The sequence below is a fragment of the Salvelinus alpinus genome, chromosome 12, assembly GCF_045679555.1.
Source record: "Salvelinus alpinus chromosome 12, SLU_Salpinus.1, whole genome shotgun sequence".
Taxonomy (NCBI): Eukaryota; Metazoa; Chordata; class Actinopteri; order Salmoniformes; family Salmonidae; genus Salvelinus; species Salvelinus alpinus.
The window spans coordinates 36,578,133-36,598,306 of NC_092097.1; the positions used below are offsets into that span (position 1 = coordinate 36,578,133).

The window sequence follows — 20,174 nt, forward strand, 5'->3', positions numbered from 1 at the left end:
CAAATGATAGGTTGGTTAACCTTCATAAATATTGGAGATGTACAATAGTGCACAGTAAGTATTTAGCCATAGTGTATGGTTTACATAAGAGTATTAGGAGAACTGGAGAAACACTGTGTTATGCCACCTATCCTACGTTCACAGGTACTACTCTAAAGATGAAAAAGAGGACATGCCAATAAACAGTCAGAATAGTCTGACTAATTGGATGAATGTCAATAAACTCTCCACTCCAACATGCGACATAGCGAATCGAAGATTATATTTTCTATTTTCAAGCAAAATTGTAACAGTGGAACTATTCGGTCATCCATAAAGTGCTTGAATCATACAGGTTGGCCAGGACGCAGAGCGCAGACCCCCAAACATCTCTACTATAAGTACAGCAAATTTCCAATTGACATCAATGTGTGACAGTTTGAAGTTTGTGTAGCCTGTAGGTCACCAAGTTGAATTGAGGCACATACAGTATTATAGGCTACTACCAACATCATTGGTTAATACTGATCAGCCTCTTCAAATGTTGCTATCCAGCCAGCAGATGGTGCTGCATTGAAGGCTTATGAGTAATTGCATTTGATGAGTTTTCAATACAATACTTCCAAGTAAACACAGTTGTAAAATACCAGGGTGGGTTGCACCAACATGAATGAACACTTAAATTAAGGTTGATATGTTAATCATGTTGCATAAAACGTTAAACCTAGTATTGAATTAGTCCTAGTTACATTTAACCCTTCATCTAATCTAAGTTTAAATTTTCACTTTGAACCAGGATCAAATTGACTCTTGTTTTTCAAAATAAAATTTAAACTTAGATTAGGGCTTAATTATAAACTGCCACTGGAGGTGGTTTAAGTGATCAAATTACATTGCATGTGCTGTATTTTTGGTATGACTACCAATTTTAGCTCTTGTGGCTTATCATGTTTGTAAAAGTCAACTAGCCAGATATCTAATTTATTAATCTAATAATTTAGCCAGCAGTGACAAATCAGGGTGGGTTGCACCAACATAGATAAAGACTGACAATTGCTCTGTGTGACCACAAGAAAAGGTTAAACTGGGTTAAATCAAGACTGATTAATTAATCATGCTTAACAAAACTTCCTGGTTAAATTCAACACTTTATCTAATTTTAAGTTAAATTTGCACTATTACTGTTGTCACTTTTGGACATTACCACAATGTACTATTTACTTTTGAACCCATTGAACAAAATGTTTTTTTAGCTGTTCTCTCATTAACTTTCTGGTGGTAAATTAGTGTATCTCATAATAACTAATCTCCAAACAGACAATTCTCTCTGACATGTGTCAATATTATGCTTCACAACAGACCCCTGTAGATCCAAAGCTCTAAGACAACTGGCAAACTGCAGAAAGTAAGTGGTATCGAATATTATTTTGTAGTGAATAAGTGTGCATAAATACAGTGGAGCAAACATTTACATTATGGGTCAAACACTTGGTGTCATGCGGCGACGTGTTCACACGTTATAATGCAATTACAGGACTTCACAACCGAGCACAGTGAAGCATGATGACAATTCTGGTGACCCACTACCAATCTTCCCTTAAAAATAAATTCTGCTCAGCCTAAACTTGAACATTTACTGTGAACACTGAGGCTGCATTCGCTTTAAGTTACAGACAGTGACCAAGTAGGCTACTGTGGCTATTTGATCATAAAGTAGCTCTACCAGAGTGGCCTACCATCAAAAACAATGGAAAAAATGCATCCAATAACATTGTAACATGGAAATAGCAGTTCTATCATTCAGCCTACAGTAGTGGTGGTGTTCAGCAGCCAATGTGTGATGTTCAATGTAGGCCTACATTCCATGAGCCTTTCGGAAAAAAACATGTTGGGATTGACATTAACCTGTTTATCCACTTGTCCTTCAGACATGGAGGTGACTGAACATGTTGTTGTTTGATGCAAGAAACCACTTTACAAAATAAAATGCATTATTATTCCCATACCATTATAACAGAGAATCAGACAAATGATGCTACCCTCTGCCTATTGGCTACTTAGCTTATTCAAGCCTGTCTCAAAATACAATACTGCCCCTTTAAGACAAAAAAAGCTCTTTATCTGACTCGCTTTTCAAAAAGGTCTAGAAATGTCCACCTTTTGTGCTCTTGTAGAAAGCAATCACTCCCCCATTGCTGACTATAAATGATCTATAACTAGGCTAATAACTCACTAACTAGTAAAGGCTATGAACAAATGTCCACGCATGGCTACAGTACATGCAGCTTTGATCTCAAAACAAGCACATCTACTCACCACCACTCATGCTGTAAACACAGTCCAGTTCAAAGTGAATGGCACAGATCCAAATATGGCAATAGTCTATTTGCATATAGGCCTACTGCAGCTCTGATTGGTTATGCCACACCAGTCTTTTTAGAGTACTGGCTGAGTCATGTGTGTCAATGCAATAGAATCCTACTCCAAAGTGTTCTGCATAGTTCGTTTTGTTTCGGTATGTTGCATTGAACACTAATATTGCGTTGATTCGATCACAATTTCCACAGTAAAGGTTAACTTTGATAATGTTAACTAAAGGGGAACAGGGCCGGTTCTTACATTTTTGCCACCCTAGGCAAGACAAAAAAAATGCCCCCTGGGATGTAGCCTACCATGTTGGACAGCAATGGAATTTGATGAATGTCCATCCATGGTAGGCCCACCATTTGTAAAACAGGCCATTGCATTGGCTTTATTTGTCACACCCTGATCTGTTTCACCTGTCTTGTGCTTGTCTCCACCCCGCTCCAGGTGTTGCCCATTTTCCCCATTATACCCTGTGCATTTATACCTGTGTTTTCTGTTTGTCTGTTGCCAGTTTGTCTTGTCATGCCTACCAGCATATTTTCCCCGTATGCCTGATTTGTGTTAGTTCCTGTTTTCTAGTTCTCCTGGTTTTTGACCATCCTGCCTGCCCTGAGCCTGCCTGCTGTTCTGTACCTTTTGACACTGCCCTGGATTACTGACCCCTCCCTGCCCTGAGCCTGCCTGCCGTTCTGTACTTTACGAACTCTGACCTGGATTACTGACCTCTGCCTGCCCTTGACCTGTTGATTGCCTGCTCCCTGTTTTGTAAATAAACGTTTGTTATTTCGAACTATCTGCATATGGGTCTTATCTTGAGGTCTGATATTATTAGTCTCGATTCATGTGACTAATCAATTTGGCTATTTAAGCTCTGAATATCAGCTAACCAACTCTATCAGGCGTTATCGTGAGCCTATTTGCAATGTGTTTACACAGCAGGAAATGCAGAAGTACTTTTTCTGCTTTGCTATGATCAGCTTGTCAAAAATGTACAGAAACAAACTTGTAACCACTGATCATGACAATTGGGTGAAACTCCAACTCCACAACTCCAACAGTTGTGATTGTCCATTCCATATTAATTTTACTTAGACCTGTCCTGTTTTAGGATTTGTTGTTTGTTAAGCTGACAGCACATGTTTTATTTGATTGGGCGCCATTTTAGGTTAGGCTATTTGATCAGAGAAACCTGCATGATGTTAAGTGTCCGTTCAATACATTGCCAAACATTTTATCTCCAACCTGTAACTACAGAAAAGGCCACATACTCTTCTACCATATCCTGTATCTGCTACATGATTCATTTTAGATAATAAAAATAAAAAAATTGACGGAATGTTGGTGGAGCGTCACAGCAATGCGTCTTTCCAACAGCACCCTGGAGAGGCGCATTGGGAATGGACAAGCAAAATATTTTGCGCACCTGCCTTTGACAAAGTGGGCATTGGTTATCACAGGGCGGCATCAGCGCTCAACTAAAAAGCCCATTATGCCACTGGTTGAGAGAAATTGTCATTGTTTTTGGGCAGAATTACGTGAGGTTTTATGTTTTGTTGTTGGAGGTGCATCTTGGACGCTTAAGCTCAGAAAATGCCGCCCGCCTAATCCTGCCTAATGAGTGGGCCGGCCGTGAGGGGGATAACTCTAGAAAGTTGAGGGAAGTTCAATCTCGTGCTTCTCTGCACAGGCTGATATTTCTTCTGAGTGGCAGTCCCCGCGCATTTGTGCAGCTTAAATGGAACATTGCCCACTACATAACCTCAAGTGTCAAATAAATGCAGTGTATCAGGGGAATACCATTGTTTAGTGACAAATAGGTTATATTAATTTAACGCTTGTAGGCTATCCATTATCATGCAGATGGATATGAATTAAGTATTTTGATGTTTACTATTTCAAGACCAACATCCTTTTAATTTGGTTTGGAAATGTAATAGAACATGCTCTGTATCTGGAGTTTTGTGAGTTTCAAGGTGCATGGGTGTTGTTGGATCAACATAAAGGGAATGTGCTCATTAACCTTTATCAGTTTTATGCTGATTTGTGAGTGTATTAAGTAGAGTGGAGCCAACTGTTATTGCTCTATGGAAGCATAATTAGGCCTACAAAATTGGGCAATATGAGGTATGCAGACATTGATTCTGTAAAATCTGTCCATCTGTAGGCCTATATGGGTGCACTAGACGTAGGCTACATACACTGAATAAAAATATAAACGCAACATGCAACAATTTCAAAGATTTTACGGAGTTACAGTTCATATAAGGAAATCAATCAATCAAAATAAATTGAATAGGCCCTAATCTATGGATTTCACATGACTGGGAATATAGATATGCATCGGTTGGTCAAACATACCTTAAAAAAAAGGTAGGGAAGTGGATCAGAAAACCAGTCAGTATCTGGCGTGATCACCATTTGCCTCATGCAGCGCGACATCTCCTTCGCATAGAGTTGATCACGCTGTTGATTGTGGCCTGTTGAATGTTGTCCAACTCCTCTTCAATGGCTGTGCGAAGTTTCTGGATCTTGGCGGGTACTGGAACTCGCTGTCATACATGTCGATCCAGAGCATCCCAAACATGCTCAATGGGTGATATGTCTGGTGAGTATGCTGGCCATTGAAGAACTGGAAAATGTTCAACTTCCAGGAATTGTGTACAGATCCTTGCGACATGGGGCCATGCATTATCATGCTGAGGTGATGGACGAGGATGAATGGTATGACAATGGGCCTCACGATCGCGTCACGGTATCTCTGTGCATTCAAATTCCCATCAATAAAATGCAATTGTGTTTGTTGTACGTCGGTTATGGCTGATCATAATACAGTATAACCCCACCACTACCATGGGACACTCTGTTCAAAATGTTGACCGCTTGCCAACACAAAGCCATACACGTGGTCTGCGGTTGTGAGGCCAGTTGGACGTACTGCCAAATTCTCTAAAATGACATTGGAGGTGGCTTATGGTAGAGAAATTAACATTCAATTATCTGGCAACAGCTCTGGTGGACATTCCTGCGGTCAACATGCCAATTGAACGCTCGCTCAAACTTGAGACATCTGTGGCATTGTGTTGTGTTACAAAATGGCACATTTTAGAGTGGCCTTTTATTGGCCCCAGCACAAGGTGCACCTGTGTATTGATCATGCTATTTAATCAGCTTCTTGATATGCCACACCTGTCAGGTGGATGGATTATCTTTGCAAAGGAGAAATGCTCACTAACAAGGATGTAAACAATTATGTGCACAAAATTTGAGAGAAATACGCTTTCTCTCTGGGATCTTTTATTTCAGCTCATGAAACATGGGGTCAACACTTTACATGTTGCATTTATATTTTTGTTCAGTATAACTGCCCATATAAAAGCCACCACCAAATTGAAATATGAAAGCCAGTCATTTGAAGATTGAGTTTAGGTAACTGGAAGTGGCCCGACAGAGAGAGCAACGACAGAATGATATTGAATACTCACTCGCTCTTTCTCAATTCAATTCAAACGTGAAATAAACAATTAACAGTAAACATTACTCACAAAAGTTTCAAAGGAATAGATACATTTCAAAGGTTATATTATGGCTATGTACAGTGTTGTAACAATGTGCAAGTAGTTGGAGTACGAAAGGGAAAATAAATCAACATAAATATGTATCACTATCTCACGCCGCTCTCTCTCTCTCTCCAATTACATGTGTCCCGTGATAGAGTTCCTCAGGGGACGCTACTGACAAGATTACGTGTGCCGTGCGTGAAAGGGTTTATTTCGACAGGAGAGTGGAATTGTTTAGGGCATGGACTTAACGTCTCCGTTTAAATGTAATAACTATTAATCGAAACGAAGTATTTGAAGACTTGTTGGTTGATACACTTTAATGATGATATATCAGGCACGTCAGTTTGCACATGGCATTGGACAATGATGAAGTTGCTGAATAGCGACGCACTTGCATTGTTTGAGAAATTTCTGAAGAACGTCAGTAGTAGCCTATAGTGGAGAAGCAGAAAGTTTTTTTTTTTTTTTTGACGAATACATTTCTTTCGCCTGACTGACGGATGCGTGCCTAGGCCTACACAAATATTTATGGAATTGAGCAGAGAACATTCGAATTTCGGAGGAATACCTTGATAGACAACCTTCATCATGATGAATCGGGCTTTCTGGGATGCGATATTTCTCATTACTGGTGAGTTCAATGAAAAAAACTGTTGGTAAAATATTTTAATGAGTGTAAAATGTTAAATAAAAAATGGATTTGAGTAAATTGGAATTTGCTATACCATAAGGGAAAAGGTCCTTATTATTTCCTAATAAACTAGCTTTGCTTCTGTAGACCCTTTTCCTTACAAATACAATAAAACATCAAACAGGGGTCCCTGAAAAAGCAGAGAGAAACGACAATTGTAAATACAAAATATTAACAGTAACCTCTATCTCTCAAATATATTTTCGTGGGCATCAGAAAGGACAAAGTTGATACTCCAGGCCTATATAGCCTAACCTAGCTTACTCCTACGCTGGGAATTTGGTTTCCAGGTTTGATTGAATATGGCTCCAATTTGTGAATTCTAACAATTTTTGTGGCTAACCCTCAGGGTCAGTGACATTTCACCTTTTCTATGAGAAAAAAAAGATGGTTGGCCTACCAATGAGCCACCGTTGATGTTTGATGTAGCATGCGTTAACTGACAGTTCAGACCCATTCATAGGTTTCTAATGGCCTCATCCTTTTAGTAGGGAGGGAATACTTGACCCTGCTACTGTTATTGGTTGTTCAGTCACACTGGCTTGTGTCCAAAATATAACCCTATTCTCTACACAGTGTACTAATTTTGACCAGGGGTCTTAGTGCACTACTTTTAACCCAAGCCCTATGTAGGGAATAGGGTGCCATTGGGGACATTTCCTGCCTTGACACAGCATTCATCTGCCCTCTCTATTTCTGGACTTTGTACCTTGTTACGCTCACAGTGTCCTTAGCAACATCACAGGGATGTCACCCATTTAACTGACGCTCAGTGTTAAAAAACAAAAAAAGTTGTATTTTTAACCATCATTTGAAATCTCGGAAAGGGAAGAGCTTGCAGGAAAATGGCCCTTCCTGAAACCCTTATGACAGACTGCAACCATCTCTTATCTATCTGAGCAGTATGGTGATGGCTAATTTGATACTCAGCACTTTCATTGTCTGAGTGGCGCAGCGGTCTAAGGCACTGCATCTCAGTGCTAGAGGCGTCACTACAGACCATGGTTTGATTCCAGGCTGTATCACAACCGGCCGTGATTGACAACAAGATGGCGCCGAAGAACATGGCTGACGTTTTACATTCTCCCAACCAATTGTGATATTTTGTTCGTTTTTTGCGTTTGAATTTTTTTAACTTATTGTGTACATAATGTTGCTCTTATGACTGAAAATAACTTATTCTTGAACTGCACTGTTGGTTAAGGGCTTGTAAGTAAGCATTTCACGGTAAAGTCTACACTTGTTGTATTTGGCGCATGTGACAAATAAAGTTTGATTTGATTGAGAGTCCCATAGGGCGGCGCACAATTTTCCCAGCGTCTTTAGGGTTTGGCTGGGGTAGGCCGTCATTCTAAATAAGAATTTGTTCTTAACTGACTTGCCTAGTTAAATAAAAAAAATGCATATCTCCATATCACTGAATAACAATCGTGTCTCATTAGGTGCCTTAACAGTATTCTAATTGTGTGATCTCTCTCCCAAGATCTGTCTATATTAAGACTATCCCAGCTTAGACCCATTGTAGTGTGTTCATCCTATTGCCACTCTTAGACTACTCAACTGGTAAGAGGAGCTCCAAACATAATGGTAAATGTGAGAGTTATGAGTACAGAACATGCCTCAGCATGCAATCCACAATGAGCCCAATGCAATATAAAAAAGAGAAGTGGTTAATTAGGGTCAAGTACTAGAAATAAGATAATATAATACGATTGCAGTGCAAAGATCTCCTGGCAAGAGCCAAGACATCGAACAGAATAGGGAGGTGGAAAGCAATCGTGGAAATCCTATCCTCCCAATGGGGCAAAGTGGTTTAAGTCAAGTAAGTTTGATATGTGAACATGTACTGTAGTGGTTTGGAAACAGAAAACAAAAATCAGTGTTCTTAGGTAGTACCCCCATGGCTACGTTTACACAGGCAGCCCAATTCTGATATTTGTTTCACTAATTGGTCTTTTGACCAATCGGATAAGCTCTGAAAAAGTGATGATGTGAAAAGATCTCAGTGAATAGTACTCAGGATGATAAGTGGGGATCTAATGGCGCCTTGTTTTGTGTTCCAACTGGGAGATTAGTTATACTTTAAGAGCAACAAGTCATCTGGAGACGGCTTGTTTCTCTGATTTGTCAACTATTAAAGCCAACTGGAATTGAGTTTGTTTCTTTCGCTGATCATTCTTGACATTATTACTGATGTGTGTACTTAATCATTTCATAATCTGTTTCTTCCAATAGGTTCCCTCTTTACCTATGGAACAAGCCAGGATAATTCCACTATTGTTACTAATTCAACAATGACCACCACACCTCCTGTAACTACCACCACTACCACTGTAAATGTTACTACCTCTTCTACCACCACCACCAGTATCACCACTACAACCACCATTCCAGTGAAAAGTATGTATTTGTGTGTGTGTGTGTTTTGTCTCTGTGTGTGTGTGTGTGTGCAGGTACACACACACATTTGATAAATGCCTTTATAAAACCTCTCTACAGAGTGCTCCAGAGAATTGTTCACCTCTTCAGACTCATTGACTGGTGCCAATGTTAATTCAAGGCTTTTCTAGTGAAGAGTCAGATGGCAACAGAGAATGCATTTAAAAAGTGGACACATACTAAGCTAAACATTAATTAATTGGTTTATTTTTTTCTTAAATCTAGTTTCTCAGCCTGGATAGAATGTAGCAAAAAATAATAATAAAGTAGCCTAAATCCCAGGTTACCATCACATTTCCGTCATTATCTGCGAGGCACCATGTAAAATCCAGAAATGTCCTAATGACTAATTTCCGTTCCTCCTAAATGTTATCCTCGACTGACTGACAAAATTACATGAAGAGAGAGATGGATCTGTATCCCAAATAGTGCACTATGTAGGGAATAGGGTTCCATGTTTGACCAGAGCCCTATGGTCCCTGGTCAAAAATAGTGCACTATAGTGAATAGGGTACAATTTGGGACTCTGCTAGAGAGGGGCTGAGGGGTAGCTGGGGCAGATGCCTCAGGGAAGAACAGAGAGCTTTATACAGACTCTGAAAGAGAGAGGGGAGAAAGGACAATGCATGTAGGCTGGAATCCAACCAGCCATTTACTAATGGAATGAAGTGTGTTACGGTCGGCTGTACTGCAGCAGTCTATCTGTCTGTTCATCCTCTCTTTCTTTTTCACTCACTCCCTCTCTTCCTCCCTCTCTGAATGCCACATTGTGACATCTGTTTTGGCTGCCCGAGAAAAGATACTCAGACTTTTGTTTGGGCCAGTCAGGTTGGAATTTGGAACCCTGACTGTATAGTTGATGAGTAAGAAATTCGTCAAGACACAAAAAATGTGGTTACCGTGTTCTTCCTGAGTTCTGACCCCTTCAGCTCATCCCAATGTTAATTTATTTCAGAAGATTAATTCTGTTATTCTAGCCATAATAAATCAAGTTTGATTGGATGTAAAGGGAAGAGGAGAGAGGCTGTGTCTGAAAAGCTTACTAGCTGTCAAATCCTTGTCTCCTCTGTCCTTGTTTCCTGAATTCCTCTCAAAGCTCAATAGAGTAGAGCTCGGAAGGAGGGACTTTTTGATCCACTCCATAAGGAGGAAGCAAGGACATGATGGCTAGTAATCTTTTCAGACACAACCATGGAGTGAAAAGGGTGAGAGTTTTACTTCCTGGCTTCAGGGATGTGCTTTCCAGACCTCTAATGGGTTTGATGATGGACAGATGTTTTGTTTTGCTGTGTCGTGGCACTGGGGATTTGACATGGGGTTAGACTTGTCCCTTGGAGGGCCCTGTTCCTGACATAAGCCATGACAAAACCCCAGTCACTCAGAGATGTAACAAAAGGCTTAGAATAAGTCTCCTCTGCCTCAGGAACTTCCCCAACTGGAGGCGTGGGAGTAGATTTTGACATTGTTTTCCAAGAATTAAGTTATTTTAGATCTATGACACTGACTGACCTATGGAGTTTTGGTAAGGCGTATGGCCAGGTTATTGGGCTCTTTTACAGTATAATCCTACAAAGAGAGAAACGGCATGTTGGAGGGGATCAGTTTGAGCAAAGCGCAGAGCAGAATTTCTAATCTTCATCACATATTTGGAATACAAGGTGATTTGTAAATCATTGAGTATGTGCAATCTGACTGCAATCCAGTTGCACAATGTTTTTGGACTTTCAATACAGACCCTGTGGCTCTTTTAGAAATACCCTTAAATGTCATTCTTTCTCTCTGTCAGAGTTTGTTGCAGCAGCTGTTCGATCCCACTTCGATGACTGTCCTGACTCCCACAGCCACTTCTGTTTCCATGGCACCTGTCGTTTCTTGATTCTGGAGGAGACGCCTGCATGTGTGTAAGTTCAACTTCTCTTGCTCTCTCGCTGATACACGCACCCACATAGTTGAAATAAGGCTACGTCCCACAGTAAGGCATTGTCGTCATTATTTCAAAATCAGGTGAATCATTGTGTTACTCTGTCTGTATGGGAAATTGTTCTTCGATAATGAACTTGTGACCTGTCCTTGCTGGTGACCTGTCACAAGTAAGCTGTAAAAAGTTAGCATATGTCTTAATTCTTTTATTTGGAGTGGTCACCAGTTAGTAGGATTTATGGAGAGTTTGTTGGGTAAGCCACCCAGTTTTAGGTCTGTCTGTGACATCCAATTTCTTATCCCAGTTACTAATAATCATGTACCCATTAAGAAAATTACTGTAAAAACTTAAATCCCTGTGGATTGATGAGTAATTGAAAAATTGTATGGTTGAGAGGGATGAGGCAAAGGGAATGGCAATTTAAGTCTGGCTGCACAACTGATTGGCAAACGTACTGCAAATTGAGAAATCATGTGACTAAACTGAATAAAAAGAAGAATAAACTACACTATGAAACAAAGATAAATGACAAAGAATGATAGTAAAAAGCTTTGGAGCAGCTTAAATAAAATTTTGTGAAAAAACGCAAACTCAGCTCTTCCAGTCATTGAATCAGATGGCTCATTCATTACAAAACCCACTGATATTGCCAACTACTTTAATGTTTTTTTCATTGGCAAGATTAGCAAACTTAGGCATGATATGCCATCAACAAATGCTGACACTACACATCCAAGTATATCTGACCAAATTATGAAAGACAAGAATTGTAATTTTGAATTCTGTAAAGTGAGCGGGGAAAAAGTATCTATCAACAATGACAAACCACCGGGGTCTGACAACTTGGATGGAAAATTACTGAGGATAATAGCAGACGATATTGCCACTCCTATTTGCCATATCTTCAATTTAAGCCTACTAGAAAGTGTGTGCCCTCAGGCCTGGAGGAAAGCAACAGTCATTACGCAACCCAATAATAGTAAAGCCCCCTTTACTGGCTCAAGTAGCTGACCAATCAGCCTGTTACCAACCCTTAGTAAAGTTTTGGAGAAAATGGTGTTTGACCAGATACAATGCTATTTTACAGTAAACAAATTGACAACAGGCTTTCAGCACGCTTATAGGGAAGGACATACAACAAGCACAGAACTTACACAAATGACTGATGATTGGCTGAGTGAAATTGACGATAAGATTGGGGGGCTGTTTTGTTCAGACTTCAGTGTGGCTTTTGACATTATCGATCATAGTCTGCTGCTGGAAAAACGTATGTGTTATTGGTTTACATCCCCTGCTATATTGTGTATAAAGAGTTACCTGTAACCGAACACAGAGGGCGTGGAAGCCTCTCCAACATAATCCAGGTAGAATCAGGAATTCCCCAGGGCACCTGTCTAGGCCAATCTTTACTAACGACAGTGTGTCTATGTATGCGGTGTATGAGTAAAGCCAGTGTGTCTATGTATGCAGATGACTCAACATACATCAGCTACTACAGCAACTGAAATGACTGCAACACTTAACAAAGAGCTGCAGTTATTTTCAGAATGGGTGGCAAGGAATAGGTTATTCCTAAATATAAAAATAAAAAACTAAAAGCATTGTATTTGTGACAAGTCATTCACTAAACTCTACTAAATCTTGTACTAAATAATGTGGAAATTAAGCAAGTTGAGGTGACTAAACTGCTTGGAGTAACCCTACTGTCATGGTTAAAACATATTGATACAACAGTAGCTAAGATGGGGAGAAGTCTGTCCATAATAAAGTGCTACTCTACCTTCTTAACAGCACAATCAACAAGGCAGGTCCTACAGGCCCTAGTTTTGTCACTCCTGGACTACTGTTCAGTCGTATGGTCAGGGGCCACAGAGGGACTCAGGAAAATTGCAATTGGCTCAGAACATGAATAATATGCATGTCAATCTCTCCTGGCTCAAAGTAGAGGAGAGATTGACTTCATCACTACTTGTATTTGTGAGAGGTATTGACATGTTGAAAGCACCGAGCTGTCTGTTTAAACGACTAGCACACAGCTCAGACACCCATGTATACCCCACAAGACATGCCACCAGAGGTCTCTTCACAGTCCCCAAATTCAGAACAGACTGGGAGGCACACAGTACCACATAGAGCCATGACTATATGGAACTCTATTCCACATCAGGTAACTGATGCAAGCAGTAGAATAAGATTTTTATAAAAATGAAAAATACACCTTATGGAACAGCGAGGACTGTGAAGCAATACACACATAGGCCCAGACATATGCATATATATATACACACACACACGATAACATTTAGTGTTGTAGATAGTGGAGTATTGACCTCAGGGCACATACTTAGTGTCTTGTGAATTCTGTAGTTAATGTATTGTCATGTTTTTTTTAAGATTGTTTAACTGCCTTAATTTTGCTGGACCCCAGGAAGAGTTAATGGGGATCCATAATAAATACAAATGCATCCAAAGTCTGTTTAGGATCTGTTCTGTCAGTGCTATGTTTGTACACTGATTCGCTGCAGTTTGTAGCGCTGGTCTGATCATGATACGAATTACACTGGCCTATGGAATTGGAGCGCGACAGTTCACTTCTCACTGAGTGAGATGAGCAGAAAAGGGAATTCCGTCCAGGGTTAGGTTCTTTGACCTTAACCCTTTACTAAAATGCTCTTTAGTAGCGACCTCTTGAGACACTTTATGGCATGTTCATAATAGAGGTCGACCGATTAATCGGAATGGCCGATTTAATTAGGGCCGATTTCAAGTTTTCATAACAATCGGAAATCGGTATTTTTGGACACCGATTTGGCCGATTTTTATTTTAAATTTAAATTTTACACCTTTATTTAATCTTTATTTAACTAGTCAAGTCAGTTAAGAACACATTCTTATTTTCAATGACGGCCTAGGAACGGTGGGTTAACTGCCTTGTTCAGGGGCAGAACGACAGATTTTTACCTTGTCAGCTCGGGGATTCAATCTTGCAACCTTACAGTTAACTAGTCCAACGCTCTAACCACCTGCCTCTCATTGCACTCCACGAGGAGCCTGCCTGTTACGCGAATGCAGTAAGCCAAGGTAAGTTGCTAGCTAGCATTAAACTTATCTTATAAAAAACAATCAATCAATCATAATCACTAGTTAACTACACATGGTTGATGATATTACTAGTTTATCTAGCGTGTCCTGCGTTGCATATAATCGATGCGGTGCCTATTCGTGAAAAAGGACTGTCCTTGCTCCAATGTGTACCTAAACATCAATGCCTTTCTTAAAATCAATACACAGAAGTATATATTTTTAAACCTGCATATTTAGCTAAAAGAAATCCAGGTTAGCAGGCAATATTAACCAGGTGAAATTGTGTCACTTTTCTTGCGTTCATTGCACGCAGAGTCAGAGTATATGCAACAGTTTGGGCTGCCTAATTTGCCAGAATTTTACGTAATTATGACATACACATTGAAGGTTGTGCAATGTAACAGGAATATTTAGACTTATGGTAGCCACCCGTTAGATAAAATACGGAACAGTTCCGTATTTCACTGAAAGAATAAACATCTTGTTTTCGTGATGATGGTTTCCGGAATCGGCCATATTAATGACCTAAGGCTCGTATTTCTGTGTGTTATTATGTTATAATTAAGTCTATGATTTGATAGAGCAGTCTGACTGAGCGATGGTAGGCACCAGCATGCTCGTAAGCATTCATTCAAACAGCACTTTCGTGCATTTTGCCAGCAGCTCTTTGCTGTGCTTCAAGCATTGCGCTGTTTATGACTTCAAGCCCATCAACTCCCGAGATTAGGCTGGTGTAATCGATGTGAAATGGCTAGCTAGTTAGCGGGGTGCGCGCTAATAGCGTTTCAAACGTCACTCGCTCTAAGACTTGGAGTAGTTATTCCCCTTGCTCTGCATGGGTAAAGCTGCTTCGAGGGTGGCTGTTGTCGATGTGGTCCTGGTTCGAGCCCAGGTAGGAGCGAGGAGAGGGACGGAAGCTATACTGTTACACTGGCAATATTAAAGTGCCTATAAGAACATCCAATAGTCAAAGGTATATGAAATACAAATGGTATAGAGAGAAATAGTCCTATAATTCCTATAATAACTACAACCTAAAACTTCTTACCTGGGAATATTGAAGACTCATGTTTAAAGGAACCACCAGCTTTCATATGTTCTCATATTCTGAGCAAGGAACTTAAACGTTAGCTTTCTTACATGGCACATATTGCACTTTTACTTTCTTCTCCAACACTTTGTTTTTGCATTATTTAAACCAAATTGAACATGTTTCATTATTTATTTGAGGCTAAATTGATTTTATTGATGTATTATATTAAGTTAAAATAAGTGTTCGTTCAGTATTGTTGTAATTGTCATTATTAATAAATAAAAATCGGCCAATTAATCGGTACCGGCTTTTTTTTGGTCCTCCAATAATCGGCATCGGTATTGGCGTTGAAAAATCATAATCGGTCGACCTCTTGTTCATAATATGAAGGTTATTGTATGGGTAGCAGTATAATGCAGAATAGTTTTGCAGACTGAACTATTCTTTCTGAAACGTAGGGCTAATAGTTCTACTTACCTGTTCTACTTCATTCATCTCTACCTCTATTAGTCTCTTCCATAGAGATACAATATATTTATGGATGTTATATTTAATGCTGTTGTTTCTCCATTGCAAATGGAGTCAGTGAGTTTGTCAAAAGCCTTGAAGGATCAAATCCATGCTGCTGTATGAAGTTTTATGTTCTTTCTCCACTTCATGTTTGACAGGTGTCACCAAGGCTTCGTAGGGATGCGATGTGAGCACGCCGACCTGCTAGCTGTGGTGGCCACCAATCACAGGCAACAGACAGTTGCCACGGTGCTAGTTCTGTGTGTGATTGGTTGCGTCTTGACGATGCTGCTCTGCACCCTTTTACAGTAAGTACATGATGTCTGCTTAATAGGAAAATCTCTCCATGACTTATCCCATTTACTGAAATAGCATATCATAAAGACAACTATGTGGTTGATTAACCAACCACACTGTGCTTAACCAACCACACTGTGATTCTGCTCAATGTGCTGTCCACAAGAGAACAGCAATCTCCCTCTGACACTGCCCATTCACTGAGCCTACATACTTTGTGTAGACATCTGCGTCATTACACTGTGATTAACCAAACATACTGCACATGCTACCATGATGAGTTTGTCCATGAAGTAAGATTAAAAACCCTCCACTGGTCTTTAGAAGGTAATTTGGTGTGTTGACCTGAAATCATTCGTCATGAAGAGTTTGTCCTCTCTCTCCCAGTTGCTGGTGGAGGCGGGACGGTTTGGGGCGGAGGCACAGACTCCACTGTGCCCCAGAGAAACAAGGCAGTATGCTGAAGGGCCGAGGGTCCTGCTGTCACTCTGAAAGTGGTACAGACTTCAACTTACTTTTCATTTTGTACTTTTACCTAGTTTTTTATTTTGTCTGTCACATTCCCAACTGTCATCATGTTGGAAATTTGAAACTACAGGGGTTCTAATTATGGTAGTCGGTATGGGGTATTTTTGTAATCAACTGGACAGGGTAGATGGCTATAAGCCCTAGAGTTTGGTTTAATGGCCTACTGTGTCCAATCTGAACCTTTCTATGTGCATATAGGACCCATCTGGTTTGATCATGACAGTATTAAAGGCTCACGCTGTGTATGGGAACCATTGAGGTGTTGCTGACACTGCTGTAGCTAATTGATGTTTCCTGTCCTTTACATCCATAGACATGTAGAACTCTCTCACTGGAGGCCTCTACTCTAGCTCTCACACAGGGCTATGAGAACACTATACTGAGAAAAAATGTATGCCCATATTAGAACAGGGTTCTCTATAGACTGCTATTAAGGCTATGCTTACTACTGTACTCTGTCTCATGCTGTATGAACTTTGAATGTTCTTGACTCGTGTTTTGGGGGAAGTACACACTAACAACATTATCATCACACCCAGACCGCAATGTCAATGAAATTATGAACCACCTTCCTCCATAGATATACTGTACTGTAGTTAGATGCTTGAAAGACTCAGGTCTTCTCAGTGGCCTCTCTTACCCAGCAGTGGCATGCTATGGGTCCATCTGATGGTTATGCAAACCCAGGACCAATATTTCCTTAACTTCTGCCCCCTCATGTAAGTTTCCTATATCATGTAGAAATTTGACTTCTTCTGAAACACAATTTTAGAATATAAGGTACTTTTCTGTTATGACATGTTCTGTTTCTACTTTGTCCTCACATCCCTTATTCACAAGGTACCATTGGGATTGTGTTTTGTTGTTTTTAGGTGGCCTAGACTAGACTCTATCTCTGTTTGGTGGGATAGTGTGTTTTTATTGTAGTCAAGATCAGAGGTTATACACAATGGTTGGGAACTCATCTCTCATTTAAAACAGCAATCAGACAATTCTCCTGGAATTGTCTCCAAACCTTAGTGCATAGAGTAGACTGTAGTGACTTTGAGCATGACTTCTGAGTCTCCATACCACATTGTCCTTTTTACAAAATGGGTTGATATGGCTATCTGATTTCCTTGTTTTTTTATCTTATAATTTCCCCTCAGTGGTGTAAGAGAAGAACTCCTGCTTGGAACGCCAGGGATTTTCATGATGGGCTGCCTTCTCTCTTCCTCTGTCCATTCAACCCTAAAGACTGCTGGGACATATGGATCATACCTAAGATGGGCATCAGACACCTGGCTAATAACATCCTCATAAGACTGAGAGGGAGGAGAGACCCCCTCTATCTCTATTACCAGACCAAGGGAGGCCCATTTGATGTGAGAGTTTCATGTCGTTTCAGAACCTCCGCACACTTGGAATACTGTGATCTCACTACTGTTTTAATGCATGGAGGAGAAGAAATGGGAACTGACCGGTCAGAAATACCAAATTCTCCGGAACAGCTCTCTGGAACTGGACTCGTGAACAGATACCCTCTAAATGGTGAGCGCTCAGTGTGACATCACTGTAAAGATGATGAAGTCAAGGACATGACAAGGAACATGCTGGACATAAGAGAAATACTTTTTACAACTTGGTGTCCTGTGGGGTTTTTGGCACATGAAAGCAACTATTTCAGATTTCGATTTGAGGTATAACTTTGTTTTATTCACTCAAAATCTTCCATTTTTGTCTTTTAAGAAGCTAAACACAAGCTAAAAACACAATGAACAATTGTTTCATCAAAACTTAAAGCGCACAGATTTAGGTGGGGCAAGAACATTTTAGTTTCTGTTTTAAGCAAGGGATATTGACACACCTCACCTGACAAAAATGGGAGATTGCTACTGGGACTCTTTAACCCCACTGTGGATTAAGGACCAATGGTGGGACTTGGACATAGATATGGGAGAAATTAAATGCATGCAAAAGAGTAGATTTTAGAGGACTGTATAGTCTCCAAAAACATTGCCAACCTATAGTCCCTTAGTAACTTATCTACCACCATGTATCATTATTCCTGATATGACAGGCTTTCTATGAGTGTGCACATTGCATTGTACCTCAGATATTGTAGTGTTGGTTGTTTCTTTCCATTCCTGCACAAAACCGGCATTACATTTTCCAATTGACAAGTTAGTGATGCACATACAAACAGACATTGTTGTGTAGCACTTGTCTAGCACTTGTTTTATGCACATATGTTACTGGGAACACTGTATGCATGAGATTCTTATCATGACCTATTCTAGATGTACACGTCATTGTATAGTAATGTTTTCTTGGGGTACACGTCATAGCAAGCTTGCTCACTATTGCAAAGCACACTTCTGCACTTAGGTTGCTGTTACTTCACATGTGAGAGATGCCAAATCCACCTGAAGATCTTACATGTCTGATAGAGCACAGAAAGACTCATGCAGTTCTGGGTAATAACACTGTAACCGAATGATTGAGACTCAGATTTTTCACGTTAAAATATATGTCAAGGAAAAACCAATAATTGCAAAGTTAAACAAACCATACAGTTATATGCACAGATCTACTTTGAACAATTTCCACAGAAAATGTTACAAAAACACATTTAAGTAAAGTACAGTGCAGATGCAAAGTTTGGTAACAGAATGAATCATCATTCTTTTACCAAACTTTGTATCTGCACTGTTCTTCAATGTATTTGTGCATAGTTGTATGGTTTAACTTTGCGAACATTGTTTTTTGTTTGACATACATTTAAAGTGAAACCTCTGTCCCAGCATCACTGTTACCATGGAATTGCCCTTCTATAGAGCGCATCCAGCCATGCATGCATACACAAGACCCTGTTTCTAGTTATGAAACATATTAGACAACACAGTATTTGTATTATTACACACCACAAATATGCACAAAACACAGCTTTTAGCTGGAATGACTTGGTTTATTAACTGGAAATTGTGCAACACTTTTTATAGAGCATCATTTTTAGAAACTGTTAAAACCACACTACAGATATGGTACAATAGATGTCTGAATAAGAGAATATGGTGGAAGTAGAGAGCTGAAGCGTATGAATGGCAATTTTGTACAGTTTTGGGACAAAACGAATTGCTGAAAAACAAATACTTGGGGAAAAGAAAGTAGGATGGAGACCTGCTTTATATTTATTTATAAATGTATGTATTTAATTCAGACATTTTGTCTATGCTTATTATACCATAAGCCTACCATTTGGTGGAAATGGAAAGCAGCCCAAAACCACATTTTGAAGTAAATAAATGTTTGGAGCTTTCAAGTCTATTAAAAATTTGCAAGAGATGGTGAAAGAGAATCGAAGTAGGAGGGGTAAGCATGGAAAACACACCTACTGAACAATGTAAAGTTGTAAACTATACAAATGAAATATAATCCATGTACTCATAATGTTTTAATTTGAAGAGAATAAGGATCATGGACTATACAGTATTAACTTCAGACTTGACCGTGTCAATGATTAACCTCTCGGATATTCATCAGCAGTACAACTGTACTGGATATTCTCGTTGGAACTAACCAGTTGTATGATGATGTAATGTCCTTGACTTATGTTTATTTTTTTTTCAATGAAGACTGAAATCTGTGAAGGTAGCTGTCTCCCTGCTGTTTTCTGTTGCACAGTAACATAGCAAGACGTCTACTCGCTAACAGAGGAGAAAGGGTCAACAACGAGAAGCTAGTGGATTGTTGGAACGCAGTGTAGACTTACACCCGTCTATGACC

The 20,174-nt window shown here is 39.8% G+C and overlaps 1 protein-coding gene and 1 pseudogene across 1 annotated transcript; one reads left to right on the forward strand and one right to left on the reverse strand.

Annotated features, from left to right (window-relative positions):
• Positions 1-4,930, reverse strand: part of LOC139535292 (solute carrier family 2, facilitated glucose transporter member 11-like) — a 33,316-nt pseudogene extending 28,386 nt beyond the window's left edge.
• A 1,113-nt stretch (positions 4,931-6,043) lies between these two features.
• tgfa (transforming growth factor, alpha) lies at positions 6,044-20,042 on the forward strand. The gene is made up of 6 exons (XM_071336106.1): positions 6,044-6,537; positions 8,833-8,997; positions 10,823-10,937; positions 15,743-15,892; positions 16,269-16,378; positions 17,558-20,042. The coding sequence occupies exons 1-6, from the start codon at positions 6,495-6,497 to the stop codon at positions 17,563-17,565; spliced, it is 591 nt and encodes a 196-aa protein (XP_071192207.1). The 5' UTR covers positions 6,044-6,494; the 3' UTR covers positions 17,566-20,042.
• The last annotated feature ends 132 nt before the right edge of the window (positions 20,043-20,174 follow it).

Bases quoted from the DNA above. Each gene is read 5' to 3' on its own strand.
- tgfa (XM_071336106.1), top strand. From the start codon at position 6,495: ATGATGAATCGGGCTTTCTGGGATGCGATATTTCTCATTACTG. The intron at 8,998-10,822 runs GTATGTATTTGT...TCTCTCTGTCAG, and splicing joins AACCACCATTCCAGTGAAAA to AGTTTGTTGCAGCAGCTGTT. The intron at 15,893-16,268 runs GTAAGTACATGA...TCTCTCTCCCAG, and splicing joins CTGCTCTGCACCCTTTTACA to TTGCTGGTGGAGGCGGGACG.